Source organism: Kryptolebias marmoratus, linkage group LG23 (genome assembly GCF_001649575.2).
Source record: "Kryptolebias marmoratus isolate JLee-2015 linkage group LG23, ASM164957v2, whole genome shotgun sequence".
In the NCBI taxonomy this organism is placed as follows: domain Eukaryota; kingdom Metazoa; phylum Chordata; class Actinopteri; order Cyprinodontiformes; family Rivulidae; genus Kryptolebias; species Kryptolebias marmoratus.
This window is the reverse complement of record NC_051452.1, coordinates 5043480-5066716: the sequence shown is the minus strand read 5'-3', so window position 1 is coordinate 5066716 and position 23237 is coordinate 5043480. Positions and strand designations below refer to the sequence as shown.

Here is a 23237-nt window from a genome sequence, read left to right as displayed (position 1 = left end):
GCTCCCTTCGTTCATCGTCCTCCATCCACCTCAACATTCCTCCTGTCCGCCTCAGTACCATGGGAAACAGAGCATTCTCTCACTCTGCTCCACAACTCTGGAACGCTCTTCCACCTGACTTACGTAACATTGACAATCTCTCGACTTTCAAATCACAACTCAAGACTCATCTGTTTAAGCTAGCCTTTTCTCTGTAACTTTTCTTGTTGTTATTCTTCTATTGTTGTTATTCTTGTTGTCATTCTTCTGTGTCCTTATATTGTAAAGTGTCCTTGGGTGTCTTGAAAGGCGCTACAAATAAAATGCATTATTATTATTATTATTATTATTATTATTATTATTATTATTATTATTATCTTTGGAACTGCCTGGAGTCCTGACGGTACCCTCCCCTCGGGTCACCGACCTTACCTGTCCGGACGTGCTCTATGAAAGTCAGCAATCGGGAAAGGATTCAGGATGAAGGAACGGGAAATCCATGGCTTCCTTTCTGGGCTGCACTCTTCCTAATCCACCAAGAACTCGAGGCCTTGAGGATTACTTCAAGCATCCAGGATGCTCCGGACAGTGACTGTCTCTGAGCCGGACGAGGATCAGCAGGAGGGCAAGAAGGGTGAAATCTGTGAAACATGGAACAGATTCACATAGAAGCTGGCGGGCTGACGATTAGACTGATGATAATTTAAACTTCAAAGCAGACATGATATTTACACGTGAGCTTCTTAGAGGAGCATTTCAATGGAATGGACCTCGATCAGCCAGGTGGTGGTTCTGTTTGGCCGTGGTTTGTCTCCAGATGCTCCTGCAGCATGAAAGGTGGTGTCCTACAGAGCTCTTTGTCAGATCTTCCTGTTCGCAGCCCCAGTTTTGGTTATTTGTTTGTGATCTGCTGGAGCTGTTTATTTTATTATCAGAGTTTTATTATTCAGTTTTCTACCTCCACCCCCCACTACTCTTGACATGACATTAGTTCAAAGATGTTTAAAAAGATCATTGAGAGCTGAAGGTATTTCTCAAGCATTTAAAATGTTTTACTTCCTGGTTAAACTCCATCAGCCCGTATATATTCATTTATCGTGGCAGAAAAAAATGCAGCTTGCACAACATGTTTGACAAAAAGGTAGGTGTCTGAGAAGAAAAGTGAAAGCATCTGGAGAATGGGTTTTCAGGGGTGTGAACAGAATTTCCCCTGCATAAAAAGGCTGAACGTGTCACAGCGAACCCAGAGCAGAAGCATCAGCCTGCAGCTTGCCTGTTCCTCCTTCAGCCTCCAAACGGTAAGATGGCAATCAATAAGATAAGATGTTTTGTTTGCTTTTTTGCAGTTGAGTTTAATAGTCCAAACATTACATAAAGTTTCATACTTTTGTCTTGAATTAGTGCAACGCTACAAATACAGTATATACAATGTGAGTTATCGTAATGGTAAAAATACAAACACCAGGAGGGTTATTGTCTCTTATTCTTACTGAGATCATATCTTTAACAAACTGATAAAGAAAATAAATTAATTGGAAGCAGCTTCCTGTGTTTTTTGAGTCAGCTCTGGAAAATCCACTGTTGTCATTATTTAATTTAACTTTATAAAGGAATATACATTTAAAAATCAATATAATAGTTTTGAAGTTTTTAAACTCTTCATCAAACCATTTGTGATTATTGCAAACTCAATCATGTAAACAAATACAGAAACCTTTATCAGAATATTTCATGTTAAAAACAGGTAAGAGGAAAATGTCGTCCACCATAGCCTCCAGTGAGAAGGTCCAGCTGCAGAACCTGAACTCTCGCCTTGAAGTCTACACCAGGAAAGTCCGCGCCCTGAAGTCGGAGAAGTTGACCACAGAAGAGATACTGAAAACATATGAGTCAACAAGCATTACTGAAATGTATGAGGAGAAGATGAGAGCTCTGAGGACCGAAGTGGAGACCCTATCTAAGACTAAGGTGGAGCGAGATATCCTACAAACAAGGTACACAGATCAGCGAGGTTGTGTGTTTCTATAAAAACAAGTGTGTGTGTATCGACTGGCTTTAAACTCCCCAGTGTGTGTGTGTGTGTGTTACCTTAAGGGGCCCATATCTTCATGGTCGTAGGAGTTAGATTTAGGGCTAAGATGTGAATTGAGTTTAGGTTAGGGTTAGGGTTCGGTATGTACTGGTGATGTTTAGGTTTAGAGTCAAGGTTAGGCTGCAGAAACGAATGGAAGTCAATACCTAACCCTAACCCGACCGTTTTTATTAGTAATAAGGTTTGCGGTTCACAGTGTATAGCGTTAAATTCAGCAGAGAATCACAGCATATAATAAATCATTAATCTCACAATAATCATTTAATACAGATTATAGCCTGTACTAAAATCATTCTGTCTGGTGCAGGACTTTTTAACTATTTCATTACCATATCTGAATTCCACAATCCACTTAAACACGTAAAATAAACAATACAATCTATCACCTGATCAAATGTTCATAAAATTATTACTTGTTTATTACAAAAAGAAGTACTTATTTGTTAATTTCAACAATCAACTGTGTGATTCACAGACATGTTTAGTTTCTTTATTGTTCATAGCACACACAATCTCTGTGTTAAAATCTTGAGCACACTTTTACTGATTATATTTTATTGATTAATTTTGCTTGCTTGCTCGCTGCCAGCCCAGTGATTGTGGGCAGATCTCAACACGCACATTCCTTGACACACTGATCAACCACATGAAAATGTAATATTTATTTCATACATCCATTAATACTTTAATTTCTACGCTCAGTCATGTCCTTATTGTGTTAATTACACACACAGTCTCTTTCCATCTTTTACTTGCACTGGCCTGAGAGTGGGTTTCAGACTGAACTCAACCCAATCAACTCACAAAAACAAGGATTTGGGTTTTCTGTTTCATTTGTTTTTAGGGTTATTGTTTTTTCATGTTTAGTTTTGTTTTTGCTCCTTGTGTCTTTGTAACCCTGTCATCGTTCACTTCTCCTTAGCTTATCACCTGTTTACCTGCCACGCCCATCTTCACCTGCCCCAAGTTTTTAATCACTCACCTGTGCCCACTTCTCCTGATCACCTCCTGTCTTTAAAACCCGGTCACCTCCTCCACTTCCTCACTGGTCCGTTGTTGCTTTCATGCGCTGTCTACAATCCTCGTGTCTCGCCTTCGTGTTTGTGCAGCCTTAGCTTTGGTTTGCTGCCTCATCAGCCTTTGTTTTTGTTTTCTTTCATTTTAAATGGATTGCAGAAAAGAATGGAAGTTAATACATAGAAATGAAAGTATTAATGGTTTCCTTAGAGCTCTCGATATGAGTCTGCACATTGGCTTTGGCCCATTCTCCACCACACCCGACACAAACGACTGTTTGCCTTTCACTGAGGAGATATTATCCCAACCAGCTACATGAATGCATCTTAACTCCACACTGAAGTGGAAACAGAAAACAAAAATGCACATTTCTGTACCGAACACTCAAATTTTCTGACTTTTCCCAACTTTTGTACTCAGAAGCCTGAGCTGCACTGGACAGTAATACTAATCCCACAGTTTTTTCAGAGATGGTCAATTTTCTGACATTCGATTTACAAAAACTGTATTAAATATACATTCTATTTTGTTGTTTGTACATATTATGATCAGTGAGCAATAGTGAATTTATAAATGTAAGCTCATTTTCTGTCTCACTCTTGTCCAGTCTGAATCAGGCAAATCAGGAAAAGAATGATGCAGAAAAAGAACTCAAAGAAACAAAAATGGTAAGTTCTGCACAGCACATTTTGAATAAACTTTACAAAAAGAAAGATAAACAAGTATGTATGAGTGTGTGTTAGATTGGATATCTTTTAATTGATTCAGGAAAATCTTTTCTTTTGTTCAGTTTCTGTCATTTTATGTGAGCACAGTGAATGGGAGAAAAGCAGAAATATATAGAAAGGCTTGCAGAAAACTGATTTATTCTGCATGATACAATTATTACTCTAATGAATGCATAATATAATCCTCCAACATTTACAAGCATTTTTAGAAGACTATCTTGAGAAAAACTGATACATAAATGGAACTAGTTCATGTTAGGAGTGTGAGCTTCTGAACGAGGAAATATTTCAGTTTCAGTCCTTCTGTGCCGAAGTTTGATTTAGCTCTTTTAAAAAGTCATTTTGCTGTGAACACATTCATTTTCATTGGCCCTTTGGCATATTTGCTTGGTGAACAGATGTTTTTAAACAAATTTTCTTTTTTTATACCAACCTAAAATGTGCTTATTACCTGTTGCAGCAATGGGAAATAGATAAGAAGACAATGGAGGCCAAGACTAAGAAGCTGGAGGAGCAGATGGAGTTCGAGAAAAACAGTTTTAAAAAGGTCCTGTCATCTTTTTAAATGTTTTTAATTATTTGTCCTTTTTTAAGCTGAAATATGTAATCTGTGTGGTGGATCTAACATGAATGATGTGTGGGGCGAGCCCTTCCACTGCTGAGCAGAGAAGCTGATGGTAAAATAACTCCCAAAATATGGGATTAAGTCAAATTTAGGATGTGAAAATTTAATGAAATAAGTATCAAATAGGCTTGCAAATGTTCAGGTTTCGATTTTTAGTTAGAAGTGGCAGATGACAAGTTAGACTCAGAAAACTAATTTGGGATTTGCTCCTATCCTCCTGAATAACAAGTAAAAAAATATTGTTTTTTTAAATTCCCTGATCTCTGTAAGGTAATCAGCATCTCCACATCTGGTGTCACTGAAAAGCCCTAAATGTCCTCTGTAGGTAAAAAGGAGCATGCAGTGGGTGGGAGATACTCAGGGTTACAAATTTGAACTGATAGTCAGGAGAATTATCAACATATAAGTCAAGTTACATTCGGTTAGAAAGGTAATTTAAGGTAGAAAATTATCTCTTTTAAAGCTCCTTGAACAGAATAAGTGCTTTTTTGTGACAGGTTTTGTTTTTAGTCTTTTTAAGTTAATTTCTTTAAGCTCCTCGTGTCAGCCTGCATGTCCTGGGTTCATCTTTTCCCCAAACTGTGATAAAAACTTGATATACGGCATTTTTCTCCTAGCTTTGTGAAAAAATAAGAATGGTTAATGAAATTAGGAAAGTTTGGCAACATTTTAAATGATTAAAACTTAAACTTCAAACTATCAGTGTGATTTTTGATTAAATATAAAAACGGAACGTAAACCTCAGAGATCCTCAGATCCTTCTCTTTATGGGATCTCCTTCCCTGTAAGTCTCAGATACTGGCCAGGATAGACAGAAATACTACAAAGTCACCTTTTTGTTGATCTTCCCCATCAAGCTTTCAGTTAAACATTTTAGCCATCAGTTTTTAGTTTTTTGGTTGTTTCCAGCTGGGTTTTAAAGGTTTATTCTTGTTTTCTCAGTACACACACAAAGCTAATTCCTTTAATTCCTTTTGGTTCACATTAATATTTCTTCCTGTAAATTCACAGAGCTGTAACCTCTTTGTCTTTGTGCAGGAGGTCAGTGAGCTGAAGGAAAAAGTACGGGAGACACAGACTCCGGGCTCTGATGAGACGGACATGTCCAAATCAGAACTGCAAGTGGTGCTAGAAGGAATCAGGGAAAACTATGAGCGCATCGCTGCTGAGAACATCAACAAGGCTGAGACGTTGTACAAAGACCAGGTTACACAAAAACATTTTTATTATTAACAAACATGTGAATTCTGCTGAGTTTATGTTTATCCCTGTCACGGTTTACATTTTAAGAACCACCAGTGATTAATTTTCTAATTTACCAGTTGTTTCTTAGTCCAAACATGAAACCACTGGAGTTCCTTCAGAGCTGTGTCTCTTACAGCCGATCCTCTGTCAGAGGTGAAGGTGCTGGAGTCAGCCTTTCTGTTCAATAACAATCAGGATTAAAAACAAACTGCAGAGGTCAGCAGACACAGCAGGAGCTCGAACCACAAAAAAACAAACCAAAAAAAACCTAACGTGCATATTTTCAGACTATGGAAGTACCTGCATGCAGAAAGACTGCAGTCGGGAGTCAAACACAGAGCTAACTCACTGTTCCACTTTCAACCCATGGTAAAGTACAGACATCTGAATTCAGATCAAAACTTACAAAAGTTGTCACAGTACTTTGTTTTATGGTTCTGCAATTCTCTGGGTTTCAGTTTATGTATCTGTTAGTGATGGGCTGTTTGAAGCAACAACACAGTCTCAGAAGCACCATGAAGGAGCTTGATTTGTTTGGCCAGAGTCATGTGATCCATGATGGCCGAAGCTTTGAAAGGACCAAAGCTGCGTTGCTGATTTGTTCCTTGATTTAAAGGGTTTACAGCAGGGGTCTCCAACCCTGGTCCTCAGGGCCGCCATCCTGCATGTTCTCCTTGTTCCTCTGCTCCAACACACCTGATTCAGTGGTTAAATCACCTCTTCATGTTCTGCAGAAGCCTGTTAATCACCCATTGATTCAGATCAGGTGTGTTGGAGCAGAGAAACAAGGAGAACCTGCAGGATAGTGGCTCAGTAATCACCCCTTCCAGCAGATTTAAGCTCCTCGTTACTCCTGTTCTTAGCCTCTTCAGTTTATATGTATAAATAAATGAACTGTATTTCTGGAATTATACCTGTCTGCTGCCTGCACACTAGCATCCTGATCAAGTAACCGGCTACAAAAGTAAATCATCAACATCCTCAGGGTTTTGTTGTCCAGTTAAAATGATCTGTGGGATGGATGAAGTTCTGTCTTTGCTGTTTTAAATCCTGGCTGCAGCAATAAAACCACTAAAATCACTGAAACAGATAAAATCATGGAAATGATTATTAGCTGCTACCACACAAAATTTGACCTCAATAGCAGTAAAATAGTCTGAATTATAGCTAGTTTTGTTTGCTAAGGTTACTTAGCTATGGTGGCCATCTTGAGTTGTGGTGGCTCCAGAAGTTAATTAGTTGCAGATGTACATCTAATGATTACCCTGAGTTTGATTCAAATCTCTCTACTGGTTCAGGAGACATTTTGCTAAAAGTATAAACATGCGCACACACACACACAGAGGCAAAAACATTATTGTGATAATCCCACAACTACACAAAAACACAAAATAGGCAGATAAATACACCAGGATATGGCAAAACTGTATGTCAGAAAAAATTCAAAATACTACGCAGATAACAAAATTCCTGTCTGGTTTTATTAATAAATACCTGGCCTCTGATCTTGTAGGTCAAGGAACTGAAGAGTACAGTTTGGAACAAAACTGAAGAGCTGACAGAGGCCCATCAGAAGATCAAGGAGTTACTAAACCAAATCCAGGAAATCAACACTAAGATCAACATACTTGAAACCACCGTATGTGTCACACATCTCTGACCTCATGAAAAACTCGAGTCATCTCATGTTTCTGATCAAACCTACCCTCTTAATGCAGATACATAAAATGAATGAGAGCCACACCCAGAAGGAATCCATCATAACCAGGATGAACGAAGAGATGAAGACGCAACAATCAGAGTACCAGAAGTTGGTCTCTGTCAAGACAGCCCTGACCATGGAGATCAGCATCTACAGACAGCTGCTGGAAAAGGAGGAACAGAGGTAACGCTTGGATCAGTCAGAGATATCTCAGAAGCCATCTTTGTAGTTTTTTATACCAGTTTTTATATTTCTAATCAATGTATCTGTGTGCAGGATGAAAATTTCAAAAGAAGACCATTCTAACGTCACCTACTCAGGTATAAAGTCACCTGCTGGTACCTGAACACACCACCAGAGGTTGCACACCCTTCACTAAACATAAAGACAGCTTACACGAAAACAATGCAGTCTTTGTGGCTGCAAACTTCTACTTTTATTAGTTTCTTCATTTCCTATGTTTAAAAGGCAAAGATTTTGATTTTACAATAAATAAATGATGATGATGATCGTGACATTTTCTGATTTTTGTAGAATCAGTTTCCACCTTTTTATACAAGATGATCTCAAAGGAATTCATAGAATCAACTGCATTGTTTAACCAGGTAAATGTTATTTTTCACAATCATTGGAACAACATATTATTTTCTGAAAGTCAAACTTATTCAGGAGATGTTTGTAACAGAGAACGTGTTAAAAAAAGGAATAACTTCATAAAAAGCTGATCAGTTTTCTTCGAAATGTGGAAAAAAGGTTTTATTTACCATTTCATTTATACAGATCTAAACTGTTCTGAATGTTCTTACAAATGATTCTATTTTAAATTTTGTGTGTTTTTTCCTAATTTCCTGGATATTGACTCAAGAGCCTGGAGGAAAAATCATTTACCTGGTAATGTTCACAAAAACACACATCAGAACCAGATTTCGTCCTCACCAACCATTGTTTGTACCGTTCTAACTGGGATGAGTTTTTGCAGGAGTTTCCTAAAGGCTCAGTGGAGCTCCGCCTCAGTTAAGACAGGTATGAACTCTCCTCTCCTGGATTTTACAAAACAAGATTAAATCCAGGAAGCTGATAATAATCCTGACTTTCTGACTGTGTTTGATTAGGTTTCGGCTGTGAGAAGAACCCCGCTGAGCAGGAATTAAGGAAACATGAAAAAGTCCTGCTCTTCATCAAGACGGTAAAACATTTCAGCTGCAGAGTCAGGGAACATACACTCCTTTTCCCTGAAACGTAAAAGCAGAGGTGACTCTCAGACCTTGTTCCCTCATCAGGATGTAAACCACCTCTCACCCGAGCTCACATGACAAACATTAATATTAACTCTTAGGATGGAATTCCCTGTGAAGTTGCTCTCACTTCCATACTTTGCTGTTTTTGTTGTCAGAAAACAAAACAAGCAGCCCGTAAAGCTTTAACCGCTTTCAAAGTGTTGTTTGATTTGAATAAAATCCTGATTTTACTTAAGCACAACATCGTTAAACAAAACCTCGAGTCCCGAACATAAAAGCTGTTATTTAAGCTTTACCTTTCTGTGTGATGATCAGAAAGACAAGCCTATAAAAACCCAACGACTCACAGTTTCTCTGCAGGTTACCAGAAGCCTTTTCTCCTCTCTGAACCCGCCTGCAGGCTGAGACTCGCTCTGCAGCTGCTCCTCTTCTTTGTATTATGTTTCGAGAACAGAAACATGAATTCTTTACCTGGCTGCTCCTCTTCAGCTTCCCTGAGGAAGGTGGAGCCGTCACCTGGAGGACGGTGACCTTATGTCCACCACATCTATGCATGTCCACTGAAACTCACTGGCCTTTTATCTCAAACTCCTCACAGCATTGTGCAGCTGCAGGAACAGACCTCAGAAGGGACATATATGTTATAGATTATAAGTTACGTCTCAGAAATGACTGCCTCCACAAGCTCTGTGTCAAAAAGATGTTTTAAAATAATTCATCTGTAAAATTGTGATTTATTTCATTCCATCATCAAGATTTGTGCATTTCTTGCACCACACTATGATGAAAATTGTCCTTTAATATATATTTATATATATATATATATATATATATTGTTTTTTTCTTCTACAGTCGTGGTTGTTCTTCACCCCTCTGTTCTGCGCTTTGCTGTATTGGACCTTCTGCATGTCGAAGCAAAATGTGACGTTTACCTGGTAATGTTCACAAAAACACACATCAGAACCAGATTTCGTCCTCACCAACCATTGTTTGTACCGTTCTAACTGGGATGAGTTTTTGCAGGAGTTTCCTAAAGGCTCAGTGGAGCTCCGCCTCAGTTAAGACAGGTATGAACTCTCCTCTCCTGGATTTTACAAAACAAGATTAAATCCAGGAAGCTGATAATAATCCTGACTTTCTGACTGTGTTTGATTAGGTTTCGGCTGTGAGAAGAACCCCGCTGAGCAGGAATTAAGGAAACATGAAAAAGTCCTGCTCTTCATCAAGACGGTAAAACATTTCAGCTGCAGAGTCAGGGAACATACACTCCTTTTCCCTGAAACGTAAAAGCAGAGGTGACTCTCAGACCTTGTTCCCTCATCAGGATGTAAACCACCTCTCACCCGTTCTTCTAACCTGTTTACCTCCAGAATATAAACTAAGGAGTCACACAAACCGTGGCTCAATGTTGATCAGTTTAAAGGGCCAGTTTTATGGATTTTTACACATTCTTATGTTTAAATTGTTGTCACAGCTTGCAATAATGATCAAAGTTCAAAAATATGTTAAAAGAAAATCTTAAAAACAAGTCAAAACAAAACTCTACTTTGTCAAGTCTAATTTATTTAAAAAGCTCCATTTAATTTTCACAGGTCTTGGCTAAAGTGCTTTACATAAAAATAGAAAAATAAGGAGACCCATGAACAGAATGAAAACCAAAGAAAAGAAAAGTAAAACAAACGTACGTTTAGGCAAAAATACATAAAAGCAAAAATAAAACCAATGGAAACATTGAAACGATGGTGAAATGTTATTTGTGGTGCTGAATTAAAAGCCAGTGAGTAAATGAGATTTCTGAGCTGGTCAGAGCAGTTTGGGAGCTACAGCTGCAAAGATCTGATCTCCTCTGAGGACGTCTACATCAGGGCTGGAGGAAAAACATCAGCTGAGGGACAGAAATCCTTCGTTTGGACTCAGAGCTGTCCCCGTGCCCCACCTCCATCCTTTTCTTGTCCTCTCCCGTGTCCTGAGCTTCTATGTAATCACCCAAATATGATGAAATTTGCCCATTAATGTAAATATTTTTCCAGGTTTGTTGGTTTGTGGTCACCGTTTTGTCCTCAGTGGTGACGTTGCTTTTTTCCAAGACGACACAGAGCGTGACGTTTACCTGGTAACGTTCAAAAACACACATCAGAACCAGATTTCATCCTCACCAACCATTGTTTTTACCGTTCTAACTGTTATGGGTTTTTGCAGGAGTTTCCTAAAAGCTCGATGGAGCTCCGCCTCAGATAAGACAGGTATGAACTCTCCTGCTGTCACCTGAACGCACCACCAGAGGTCACACACTCTTCACTGCAGCTCCAGAGCAGTCTCTGTGGTTCTCCTGTTGGCCAAAGCAATTATTTTAATGAGTAATGAGGCTTTGTCAGGTCTGACACAAAGTCAGCAGATGTCCCTCTTCTCACTGAAGCAGGGTGTCAGTCATAAAGGAAGTGAGTCAAAGTGGTTCATTAGTTCATGAAGCCTCATCATCATCACTAGTTGTTGGTTGAGGACCAAAGAGTGCAGGCAGCAGGTGACAAGCAGGCAGGTAGAACCCAACAAAGACAGGAAAGAAAAGTGCTTGAAGACAGGGTTGATTGGTGAGTGAGTGCAGCTGGGATGATTACAGGTGAGTGAAAAGGAAGAAACCACTAAAACCTAACACTGCCAGGCCTGACAGGAAACACTGGCAGAAATAACTTCAGCAGAAACTTACCGGCACAATCTGCAAACACAACAAAACAGTCAATTCTGACATCCTGTTGTTTAATTTGTCCATGAAACAAGCTTATAAATGAAATTAAATCCAGAAACCCGATGATAATCCCAACATTTTCTGTTTGTCAGGTTCCAGCTCCTCTGAGAAGAACTCAAAATTTGCCCTAATCGTGGACGTCTTCAAAAAGGTAAAACATTTCTGCTGCAGAGTCACTGAACATAAACTTATTTTCTATAATAATGAAACATTCAGGAATGTTTTTGTATCATGTAGGAAATACATTACATAAGTAGAAACTGAGCCTCTGAGCCTTAAACCTTATAAATATATAAAACCATGAAAGTGCATTTTAAATACTGAGGTAAGTCATTACATGAAGAAAATCTCATGTTTGGAGGAAAACAGAAATCAGGAATCACACTCAGGTGTCAGATGTGACAACAGACCAGAGAGTTAAAGGAATAAGTCATTAGTTGTGAGAGCACACATCAGAACGATGCTCCACCATGGTGATCAGAACAGCAGCTGCCTGCTAAATAAGTAGATTATAACCAGGAACATAATCAAATAATGAATATTAAATGGCTACTGTTCCAAAACAAGCTATTACACAGTCTACAGCCAAATAAAGAAGTTCTTCTTCTGATTATTTAGAATAAAAGGCATCCACAAGGAACTTTGTTTTAGTTTTATTTCCATGAATAATTTGTTTTTGGAAACTAGGACCAGGTCTGACCATCAGCACTGAGGTAGCATCTCCTGCTACCTGCAGCTGACTCCTCTTTCTTCCTTTGTCACGTTTTCAGCCCAACTGTGGCACACGAGTTCAGGATAGTGGAATTTTGTTTTTTATATCAGAGCAAAAAGCCATCACTGCAGCTGTAGCTCTTGAGTTGAGCCTGGAGTCATCCGGTGGTACCACGATGTGTGGCTGGGAGTAGAAACGCCTTTAAAAGGTTTTGTTTTTTGCAGCAAACGCAGCTCTGTTGTGGCCTTTATTTCACCAGTTAACTCCAACCTTTCACTGAAAGTTCATCCTGTGAGCTGCAGGGTTACTTCCCCAGGGAAAAGCATTAAACAAGCTTGGCCAGATTCTGCAGTGGATGACGGGCAGAGATTGTCATCAGTTTGATTTCTGTCATTGGAGACTTTTTAGATTAAACTGGACTGCTCTTCATCACGAGACAGAAGGATGACCAATCACAGAGCTGAGTGGAGGGCCTTCATCTCTTTGTCTTCATAGTCACAGAACAGAGCTAAAAACAATATTTTTTTCTTATATATATGTATATATATATATATATGTATATGTAAATGCCAAATTACAACAAAGGTGGCCCCAGGGCACAAAACGGCACGATTCAACATGTTGTTGATGAAGCAGTTTGATATTTGTGATAATCATCCAACATGAAACTCTGCAGGTCATTTTGTTTCATAAATGTCTGCCTCCACAGACTCTGTGTGTCAAAATAACGAGCTTTAAAATGACTGATCTGCTTTGAAAGAAGATTCAGTTATGTTAGTATGAACACAGTTTGTAGATTATCACCAAAACACGCAGAGAATTGACCTTTAATTTAATATTTGTGGTTTTCTTTCCAGGTTTTTTCCATCTCTTTCACCTGGGTGCGAAAACTAATTCAGAAAGTCAAAACAAAGGCACCTCAGGTATGAACTTTCCTGCTGTTACCTTTTCTAAATACAGATTTACAAGATTTCTGTATAAAATGAATTATTTTCCAGTGACTTTGTGTGAACTACATTCATTTACACTCAAATACATTTTCCTAACTTCTTTTTTTGGGTCATTTTCTGCTGATTATATTGTTTAAAACCAACTTGGTGAATAACATTGGACATCAGTTCATTTCCAAGTCAGAGACATCATGTTACCTGTTAGTCGTTAACATACCTGTGTCACAGGTGTGGTAGTCCTGTTTGAACATTTGAAAAGCCAAATGAAATATTGTAACTGGATTCTCTTAAATGTAATTTGTCCTTAAATAACTTCCACTGAAAAGCATTCAGAGGGTCAGCTCTCGTTTTTAATTCAATAACCCAACAAACAAACTGGTTTCTTTTGCCTGCTCCGTTTATTTGATCTCATTTCTGTCTTCTGCTGTCAGCAGACTGTAAATCACCTCCTCACAGCACTTTTTCATTTCTAATAAACACACAAACACATCCTGTCCCACCATTGATGCTAAACCTTTAAATTCAGATTTTTATGTAACAATCAGTTTTAAACGTTTATTTTTTGTTGATCCAGTTATCATTCACTGCTGTTGTTTTTAGTTTACCTTCGTTAATTAAAGCACAGGTTTGTATTTTTTTTATCTTCTGACTCCTGTTTTTGTCCTCCAGGCGGCGACCTGATGGAGTAGAGACATCCGCCCACCTGTCTCCATCTGAAACAAAAAGACTTTATAAAGTCCTCACTGTGACCTGCGTCTACTTCATTTGGATCACTGATGATTTATTTTACTGTTATTTAGAGATAGTTTTATCTGTTACCTCTGAACAGATAATCTTTTAAAAAGAGTCACTTATTTAAGATCAGGCAACAAATAATTTCTGCAAAAACAGATTAAATGTGAAGCTTTGTATGTTTAAGGTGTGTTTTCAAACTACACCGTCAAAGTGTCTCCTCACAGTGAAACACAAAGCATTAACTCGTGCATGATGCGTTCACGTAAACGGTCATATAATGTGTTCTTATGCACAGAAAACAGAACTTTTCCACCTTAAAACTGTCTCAAAAACATCCATATATGTACAACAACTCAAGATGAGAGAAGACAAATAATCCATAGGCTCAAACAGATACAGTTTTAAGTTTAAATGAAAACAAAAAGTATTTCTAAACTCTGTGCAGCCAGGTCTCCCACCTGCAGCGGTTACGTTCCTGCTATAAATATTAAAAGTCTCATATTTTTTAGGATTGCTTGCTGTGTTTTGACTCCTTTCTGTAAAGATAACAATCCTGCAGCTCAGGTTGTTTCCTTTCAGGTGTGTGGAATAATTAAATGGTATGTTGAATGTTTTTTTTTTTTTTTCCTTTTCTATAAAAAGACTCCATGGGAACTTTGTGGGCTTGGTTTCTGGAATTTAAACAATGAACTTCATTAAACTTCAGCTGATTTACATTTGAATGTTGCTGTGTTTGTCACAAACACCTGAACCCCCTGAGGATGAGGCAGGAGGTCGGCTCCACGTGGAAGAATGCGCTCCGGTTTGATGGAGCTGCAGATGTTTCCAGGTGGAGCTTCATTTCTGACATTCCTGAAGAATCAGAGAATCACTGATCCGAGAGACCAACTTTACACCCTGAGAACTCTGATGACCTCTGAACGGCTGACACGCACTGAACTTTATATTCTTATCTCAGTAAAAGTGTCTCAGCCGGTATAAACGCTGAGATGGAAGAGTCGGGTCTGTTTTTAAAAACACAGATTAAGCCCTGATCATGTTCTCGTTGTAAAGGCCCAGCTTGCTATTAAACGGATTAAATATGCTGCTGTAGATTCTCTGTTTTCTGTAAACACAAAAAAAATGTTAAAAATAAAAACAACTGCAGCTGAAGACGTTTCACTTCTCATCCGAGGAGTTTTATCCGTTCCAGTAAGTTCATTTGTTTTTGTTTTAAACTTGGTTTTTGGATGAACAGATTAGACAAATGATTTTTAAAATATAGATATATTTCATTAGGATATAAAACGTTAGCAGTGACTGCACAATTGAAATGCGCCTTTTGTTAAATGTGATCAAATCTAATCCATAAATCACACTTTACTTGTAAACAAACAGCGTGTTGTTTTCTGTAAAATAAAATCTGATTAAATGTCAAAAAGGAAAGATAATTTAAAACTCTGTTTGATGAAGTCAGGAGAAAACAGGACAGTTTTTAAAGTCAGAGTTGGAATAAAAACTTGAATTTTAATTTTAACCTTTCAATATATTGAAATAAAATTGTTCAACAGAAATATTTGAAACTTATCTTTTTAATCTTCGTCACCAGCAGCTGCAGGTTCGACTTTATGAATATAAAAGAAAGAAAAACTTTTACACAATCACTCCAATTAAAATGTCAAAGAGTAAAAAATGCTTCAGAGGTCAGAGAGCTGCAGGACTTTCTCCACTTAAAGTGTTTTATAACCTGGACTGACTCTGAGAAGTTCAGCTCGTTCGGCTCGTTTGTGAACGGATAAAAGCCTGAGACACACCTGCTGGAGAGGAGCCACCTGCAGACGGTAAGACGTGCACGTTTCTCCTCACACTTTGCTTTAACTCGTCTCAAACCCACTGAAGTTTATTTTACATTCCTGTCAGCTGAGCTCCATGGTTCAGGAGCTCATCTTCCCATCTTCTTCTCCATCGGCTCACTGCGAGGCTGCGTCATGCTGAAGTCTGGAGCCCTGCTTCTTCACCTGGCAGGTAAACACAAACGCCTCATCTGATGATGCTGTGAGGGAATAAATGACGCCTCACCTGTTTCCTCCATCATGTTCCTGCTGCAGTCGCTGCCTGTCAGTTTAAACTTCACCTGTCTGAGACATTCACCGGGTCCGGAGAGGTGGACATCAGCTCCTGTCCCCTGACGTATTTAGGACGTCAGTACACGGCGATACGAGTGAGTCAGTGAGATTTAATATGCTTTATTTACAGCAAAACTTGTGACAAGTACCAGGCAGAGTGTAAATATCTACAATGTGCCTTCCTGTTGAAGCAGATTTCAGATATTTACAGGTTTTCAGTCCAGGTAGGAAGAATGTTCTCCAAATAAAGAAGAAATGTTGGCTGTGGAGAAAGAGAAGGATGTAAAATGAGAAAAGGAGTGGAAATAATGTTGGACAACACTCCATAGATCTGATAAATTCATTTGTTTTGGACCTGAGGATAAAGGTAGCTAAAACCTAGAAAAGTCAAAGCAGCGAAACATTAGCTAAAAGCTGATTTTAATTTAACTGATATGTTATTTTAGTATGAATGTTTTGAGATTTAGGCTCTTTTTGTAGAACCAGTTGGTTGGAGAGTGCTTCTAAAACAAGATGTTATAAAACGTTTAATCAAAATGAAATCTTTAAGTTGCTCCTTGTTTTGTTTTGTCCAGGTGTCCCTCAACGATTCGTCGTTCATGATGTGCTCCGTGGAAGACAGTCCAGACTGCCTGAAGGTGGAGGGCTCTCAGGGGGAGCGCGTTTCTGTGGAGATTTTATTCGAGGAAACCAAACCGGGATCGTTTATTCACCAGGCCCGGCCCAACATCAACTCTTCTTCACCCTGCCTGCTGAAAGTGCAGCTGCAGGATGAGACAAACGGCACCTACGTACGGTTTACATCACCGCTCTTCAACATCGAACCTAAATGTTTTCAGCTGCTTTTCCTAAACGTCTAAAAACCCTTTTCTGTGTGTTTCTGCTCAGCTGACAATTATTACCTACAACTTTGGCCATCAAGGAGTCCAGCTGTTCAACATCACGAACCTCTACAATCAGACACACGTTGTGAGTACAGATGTGAGGAAAACATCTGGTTTCCTCTCAGCTCTGATCTATAATCGTTATATTTAACTGGCTGAGGCGTCCCAAAGGATTTATTCATTCAACATCCTAAAACCCCAGCTGTGTTTGTTTGTTTTAAACCACATTCAGACGTACAAAGTTATACTTTCAGTTCATTTAAATTAAATATTAAAGCTTTCTGAATAGTTTCACTCAAATCAAGCAGCTTAAACCTATAAACCCTGATTATAAACAAACTTAGACTCACTTTAAAAGAAGCAAACATTTTAAAATTAAACACCTAGGATGTATAGGAGGAATGCATATCGCCCGCCAGCCTTCATGTCAGAGTCTGATTAAAACCGTCTCGTGTTGAGAAATGATGGAGTTACAGCTGCTTTCGTCACAACCTAAAAATAACATGATGTGATCTCATAAAATATAAGATCTGTCGCTGCTCAGAGTACGTGTTGAGGATGACTCTCAGCTACTACCACACCCAACTTTAGCTTCATATCTGTACGTTTAACTGAGTAAGAGCTGTTGATTAGTTTAGGTTTCCAGGCTGAATTTAAATTTGCTCCAAACGTTATTCATTTGTAGATGTAACATCTATCCAGAGGTTCATGAGATATTTTGCTAACACAGACACATGCAAAAACATTATCACCCTTGTGGCTTTGCTGGTGGGTAAAAATCGAGCTGTCATGACGTAAAGAAGACTCATTCTGTATTTATCAGTGATGTTTGTTATTTAATCACTTTTTATTTTGCTTCTTTTGTTGTGTTTTTGTTTTTTCTCTCCTCTGCAGAACCTCTCAGCTGTGATAGGCAACACTTCAGCATTTTCTCTGTTCTTAAACACTTCAGAGGTGGAGGGCGGTCTCATCCTGGATGTGAGCGGCTGCAGGACGTCAGGTGGGTCCATCCGGTGGAACCTGAGGTTACAGCCTCTTCCAGTCCTGCTGCTTTTATTAAACTCGATACACGAGTTTGTGAAGTGTTTCATTTTTCCCCCTGTCAGACGTGATTTTATTCTCTGGATCGTCGAGATTCGTTGAAGAGGAATGCTTAAAAATCAGCTGCAGTTCGGCTGCGGAGCTCAGAGTGGACAGCACCTGTGGGCCGACGGAGGTTTGCCGCAGAAACTTCGGGTAAAAAAGAGCTGCGTGAAATCTGCTGCAGCTGAGGTGTCAAAGCTAAAAGAAGCAGAACATGAGCTAAAAGCTAAAAGACAGAACATGAGCTAAAAGGAGAACAATGCCTAGAAATATCCTAATGCAAGCTGGAAGCCCAAAGTAGCAAAAGGTTAACAACAAGTAGCAAAACATTAGCTGAAAGTAGCAAAAAAGCTACCTAGAAGCTGAAAGTAGCACAACACTAGCTGAAAGCTAAATAGTAGCAAAAGGCTAGCTAAAAGCTAAAAGTATCTGAAGGACAGCTTAAAGATGCATAAGAAAACAGAAACAGAACCAGTTTCCTGAGTTAGATTTTAAAGAGAACAATGTTTTTGAAACAATCTTAATGTCTTTCTATGAGGAAAATATTAGTTAATAAAGTTAAATATTTTGAAAAGTATAAAAGTTACAGAAACTAAAAGTGACAGCAGCCAAATCCTGAAGGAAACAAACATTTTGATTTATGAACAGCTAAAATAACACAAAGTCTGCAGAGGAGTTGGGTCGTAAACAAATAAAGAAATATAAAAAACAGAGTGAATTCTGATTCAACAACACGAAGAGGAATAAAGACCTTTAAACCTCACCGAAGACATAATGTCCTCTTTATAAACATTTAAGTCATGGAAAAGACATCTTTTTAAACATCTCCTCCTTTATGTAACATTACAAGAGGAGAGCACAGTACTGCAAACAGGTTTAAATGTAGAAACAGGTTTAAATGTAGAAACAGATTTAAATGTAGAAACAGGTTTAAATGTAGAAACAGGTTTAAATGTAGAAACAGGTTTAAACGTAGAAACAGGTTTAAACGTAGAAACAGGTTTAAATGTAGAAACAGGTTTAAACGTAGAAACAGGTTTAAACGTAGAAACAGGTTTAAATGTAGAAACAGGTTTAAATGTAGAAACAGGTTTAAATGTAGAAACAGGTTTAAATGTGGAAACAGGTTTAAATGTAGAAACAGGTTTAAATGTAGAAACAGGTTTAAACGTGGAAACAGGTTTTAACGTAGAAACAGGTTTAAATGTAGAAACAGGTTTAAACGTAGAAACAGGTTTAAATGTAGAAACAGGTTTAAACGTGGAAACAGGTTTTAACGTAGAAACAGGTTTAAATGTAGAAACAGGTTTAAATGTGGAAACAGGTTTAAATGTAGAAACAGGTTTAAATGTGGAAACAGGTTTAAATGTAGAAACAGGTTTAAATGTGGAAACAGGTTTAAATGTAGACTTGTCCAACACCTCCAGATGTGAGCTCTCTATTAAAACACAGGTAGAAAAATAAAGACTTTGACAGCTGCAGTTCAAAAAGTTTGTAAAGTAAATGTTACAGCAGATGTAGTTCATACAGATCAGTTTAAAGAGTTTCTTGTCACAAATCTTTTAAAGCTTTGAATCTGTTCCCACAGGTGCGCCCCTCGGCCCAGCGTGTGCTCCGTAACCGGCTCCACCGTCATCGATTTCCTCGGCAGAGTTCACGCCGTCACAAACCGGTGTGTTTACAGGCTGGTTCAAGGAGCCAACTTCCAGCTGCTCGCCGGTTTCCAGGAGCGGAGGAGACAAAACGTGATGTTTTTGGACCATCTGATCCTGCAGCTGGAGGAGCCAGATGTTGTCCTGTATCTGGGACAAGGAGGACACGTGGAGGTGAGGAAAACTGAAGCCTTATTTTATCAAAACGTTGGTTTTATTTTTCTTGGTTTGATCCGACACAGGTGGATTATATTGTTTATTTATTGATATTTTATCAGCACAGAGTTCAGAGAAGTATTTTCATTTATCCATCACAGTGTATTTTATATCAAGTAGCATCATACTGGACTGTATCTTATCATGTTGTTTTTGTTATATAATATAAACTGTGCTTATTTCATGCTGTATCTGTCAGGATTACCAAGATGAGCTTTGTGTCTGAACTGACTTTAGTTTAAATTAAGTTTTCTATGTCTGCTGTAGAAAAAAAACCTTTAAACATGCAGACCACATGTCTGAGTGTGTTTGTGGCGTTTAGGTGAATAATGAAACCCTGGACCTGGACGCCACAGTTCAGCTGGTTCACGGCATGGCGCTCTCTAAGGACCGGACTGGAGTCACCGCTGAGGTACCTTCTGCAAACATCACCATCTACTTCGATGGCAACACTCTTCACGTGGCAGGTACAGAGCACTGGATCCTGTGTTGTCCCACACAGAGGAAATAAAGTTTCTGATTTATCTGTGATTATCTGCTGTCGATCAGGAACTCCTTCAGCTGTTGAAGGTTTGTGTGGCGACCCCGGGAGCTCCAGTCAAACCACCACCCTGAGTGCAGAGATCTCCAGCTTTCACAGCCTCTCTGGGTACAACAGCCACACAGGTCCTCTGAGGGGCTCACCTGAGGTTTGTGGATTTATAATGAACCTTTTATGTCCTCCTTTAGATGTGAGGTGGAGTTCACAGACACTAGCACTGACACGACTGACTGCAACGCCACAACTGAACAGTAAGTTCACAGATTTAGTGTTTATCACGTCTCAGGGTGCAGTTTCTCAGTAATACAACTCTGATTCTTCCTGGAACAGCTGCAGTCTTCTAAAGCAGCACCCCTTCTTCATTTACAACTTGTTCATCGACCCGGAGCCCTACATAACTGCCTGCACAAACATTTTGTGCAACTACCCAATGGTGGACGGCCTCCGCTGCCAGTTCATGGAGGCTTACACCAAAACCTGCGACCTGCAGTCTGGAAACATTCTGGGGGACTGGAGACCAGCAGTCAGCTGCCGTGAGATCAGACTTCATTTATGGGTTTTTACTAAAGAAATGGGATGGAAATAAATACAATGACACTTGGATTTTAATCAGCACAATCTTTGCTTGACCAGATGGAGACAGTTCTAATCAACCTTAATAATATGGGATGTCTTGTAATAATTTACAATTTTCAGTTCCAACATTGGGTTTATTTTATTGTTTAATTTGTGCAAAAGTGATAATATTCACGTTGTTTGAAATTTCACTCCATGTAAAAGTGTGATGAACATCCATGAAGGAAAAGAATCACCTGTCACCTGTTTGTGATCAACATTTCAATGTCACGTCATTGATCCATCGTTTACCTTGTTTAGCCTCTGTTCCTGAGCCGAACTGTTTGGACCGGTACTGCAGTGATCACGAGTTCTGCGGAGAGGAAGACGGTCAAACCCGATGCATGTGCCGAGCCCTTTTTGCCTCCAATTACAGAGCAGCAAACACTTTAGGTACAATTAAAAAAACTCATAAATGCTCAAATATCCTTTAGTTTGAGGGAGATTTGGTGATGACAGGAGGGTTTTCTTCTAGTGCAACAAATGCAGCTTAATCAGAGGCTTTATTTTGAGTTAAAGTAAATAATTTGTTTGGTTGCTTCTCTGCATCATCAATTATTCAGGTGAAAATCTGATAAACTCTGCTGCAATAATTGTCAAGAAGCTTTGTTACATTTTTTTAACTTTTCTGCTAAGTACAGTTTGTTCCTAATGGTTTTATTTGTGAGGAGAACAATTTAAAGGTTCAAATCTGAATGTTGCACAAAAAACAAACTTTCCGTCTTCTGGTTTCATGCTTCATTAGCACACATGAAGTCTCTAACTTTCATATAAAGAACTTTTTGCTGTGATATTCTCAGTAAGTTTGTGTCTCTGGTCATGTCTCAGGTGAACCGGCCGTCTGCACCCAGGACTCTGCCTCTGTGACTCTGATTGGCTGTCTCCTGGAGGACAGAGGTGTGGACCTCACCTCTCTGCACCTGCAGGACAAGACCTGCAAAGGACAGGTGGACAGTGAGACCCACATGGTGACCTTCCACTTCGACCTCAACAAGACCTGCGGGATGAGAGTCGTGGTGGGTCTCTCCTCGACCAAATCATGCAGCTTCTCTTCTTCTTTGTCTTTTCTAACCTCCTAAAACCTCCTAACCTGGTATCTGTTTATAAATGTCCCAATCCAGACCAATGAAAGTCAGATCATCTACCAGAACACCATCATGTCTGGAGGCAGCCTGTTGGATGGTGTCATCTATCGACACAGCCAAGTATTGATTGACTTCTCCTGCTACTTTGAAAGGCCAGCCGTTAACACGGTGGCCTTCAAGGTCAAAGACAGGTGTGTGGAGATCCAGCTGCTGGGAAAGGTTCTGGGTGAAGCTCCGTATGTCAGCTGACGTTTCTGTTTTCCAGCTCGGTGGTGCTGAAGGTTGTTTCTGGATTCTTGAATTACACTCTGATGATGAACGCCTACACCGATCCTGACCGCACGCAGCTGGTGGATCCGACTTCTGGGGTTGAGCTGAACCAGAAGGTCTGGGTGGAGCTGGCGGCGGAGGGGTTGGATGACGCCATGGTCGCCATCGTGATTGACTCCTGCTGGGCAACAAGCCAGCCTTCGCTTAATGGAAGTCTGAAACACGAGCTGATCTCTGACGGGTGAGCAAACAGAAGTGAGACTCGGTGGGAGGAAAGTTCAGGCTTCAGCCCTGATGTCACGATGTTTTACTGCAGATGTCCGAACTCTAAAGACCGGACCGTGGAGATGAACAACAACGGAGCAGGAACGTCTGCTTCCTTCTCCTTCAGCATGTTTCAGTTCATCGGGAGTGAAGATGGAGTCAACCTTCACTGCAAACTGAAGCTGTGCATCAAACAGGGGAACTCCTGCACACAGGTCAGACTTGATGCAGGAAACAATCTGCTGCAACGTAAAACTGTAATTCAACAAGATGAACAATAACTGACACCCAGGAAGAGTCAAATGCAAGACAATATTATCACTAATTTACTTTAATGTGAACAATTTAGTGACTGTGCTGTTCATTCCTTCTTTAGAGTCAGTCAGGTCAACCAGCACCAATCAAAAACCTTAAATAATTATCTGAAAAAAATCATTTAAGAGTCAACAAGACAGACGTTCAGGAGCCAAGAGAGGATTTTAACCAGGGGTGGAAATTAGCACCGGCCACCGGCCAAATGCGGGTAAATATTTGAAGCGGCGGGTAAATTTGATCAACACACACCACTGTGGCGGGTTGGCAATTTGAACAGAAAAGGTGTTATTTGTCCTCTTGACATATAGGGGGCAGCAATGTGCTCGAGTTGCTGCTGTTACATCGAGCCCCGTTCCCCCATCAGATACGGTTCCCCCTGCGTCTCCGTAAATAATGACTTATCTATTAACAGAATTGTTTAGAGGGGCAAATATTTCTCAT

The 23237-nt window shown here is 39.5% G+C and overlaps 2 protein-coding genes across 2 annotated transcripts in view; both read left to right on the top strand.

Annotated features, from left to right (window-relative positions):
* The first annotated feature begins 1184 nt into the window (after window positions 1-1184).
* LOC108246820 (type III intermediate filament) lies at window positions 1185-15136 on the top strand. The gene is made up of 20 exons (XM_017434542.3): window positions 1185-1277; window positions 1724-1973; window positions 3696-3756; window positions 4277-4363; window positions 5480-5647; window positions 7200-7325; window positions 7405-7571; window positions 7665-7708; window positions 7923-7993; window positions 8254-8279; window positions 8368-8411; window positions 8501-8574; window positions 9479-9561; window positions 9650-9693; window positions 9783-9856; window positions 10657-10739; window positions 10826-10869; window positions 11462-11520; window positions 12939-13004; window positions 13701-15136. The coding sequence occupies exons 2-20, from the start codon at window positions 1735-1737 to the stop codon at window positions 13710-13712; spliced, it is 1572 nt and encodes a 523-aa protein (XP_017290031.1). The 5' UTR covers window positions 1185-1277; window positions 1724-1734; the 3' UTR covers window positions 13713-15136.
* Window positions 15137-15518: 382 nt separating this feature from the next.
* LOC108246811 (alpha-tectorin) overlaps window positions 15519-23237 on the top strand; it is a 9830-nt gene continuing 2111 nt past the window's right edge. The window contains exons 1-17 of the mRNA XM_017434533.2: window positions 15519-15586; window positions 15666-15770; window positions 15854-15966; window positions 16447-16662; window positions 16760-16840; window positions 17650-17755; window positions 17862-17991; window positions 19427-19664; window positions 20029-20173; window positions 20256-20355; window positions 20436-20498; window positions 20578-20780; window positions 21124-21255; window positions 21691-21878; window positions 21984-22138; window positions 22213-22458; window positions 22534-22696. Coding sequence (XP_017290022.1) covers window positions 15734-15770; window positions 15854-15966; window positions 16447-16662; window positions 16760-16840; window positions 17650-17755; window positions 17862-17991; window positions 19427-19664; window positions 20029-20173; window positions 20256-20355; window positions 20436-20498; window positions 20578-20780; window positions 21124-21255; window positions 21691-21878; window positions 21984-22138; window positions 22213-22458; window positions 22534-22696 — 2316 coding nt within the window. The 5' untranslated portion in view covers window positions 15519-15586; window positions 15666-15733. The remainder of the gene's footprint in view (window positions 15587-15665; window positions 15771-15853; window positions 15967-16446; window positions 16663-16759; window positions 16841-17649; window positions 17756-17861; window positions 17992-19426; window positions 19665-20028; window positions 20174-20255; window positions 20356-20435; window positions 20499-20577; window positions 20781-21123; window positions 21256-21690; window positions 21879-21983; window positions 22139-22212; window positions 22459-22533; window positions 22697-23237) is intronic.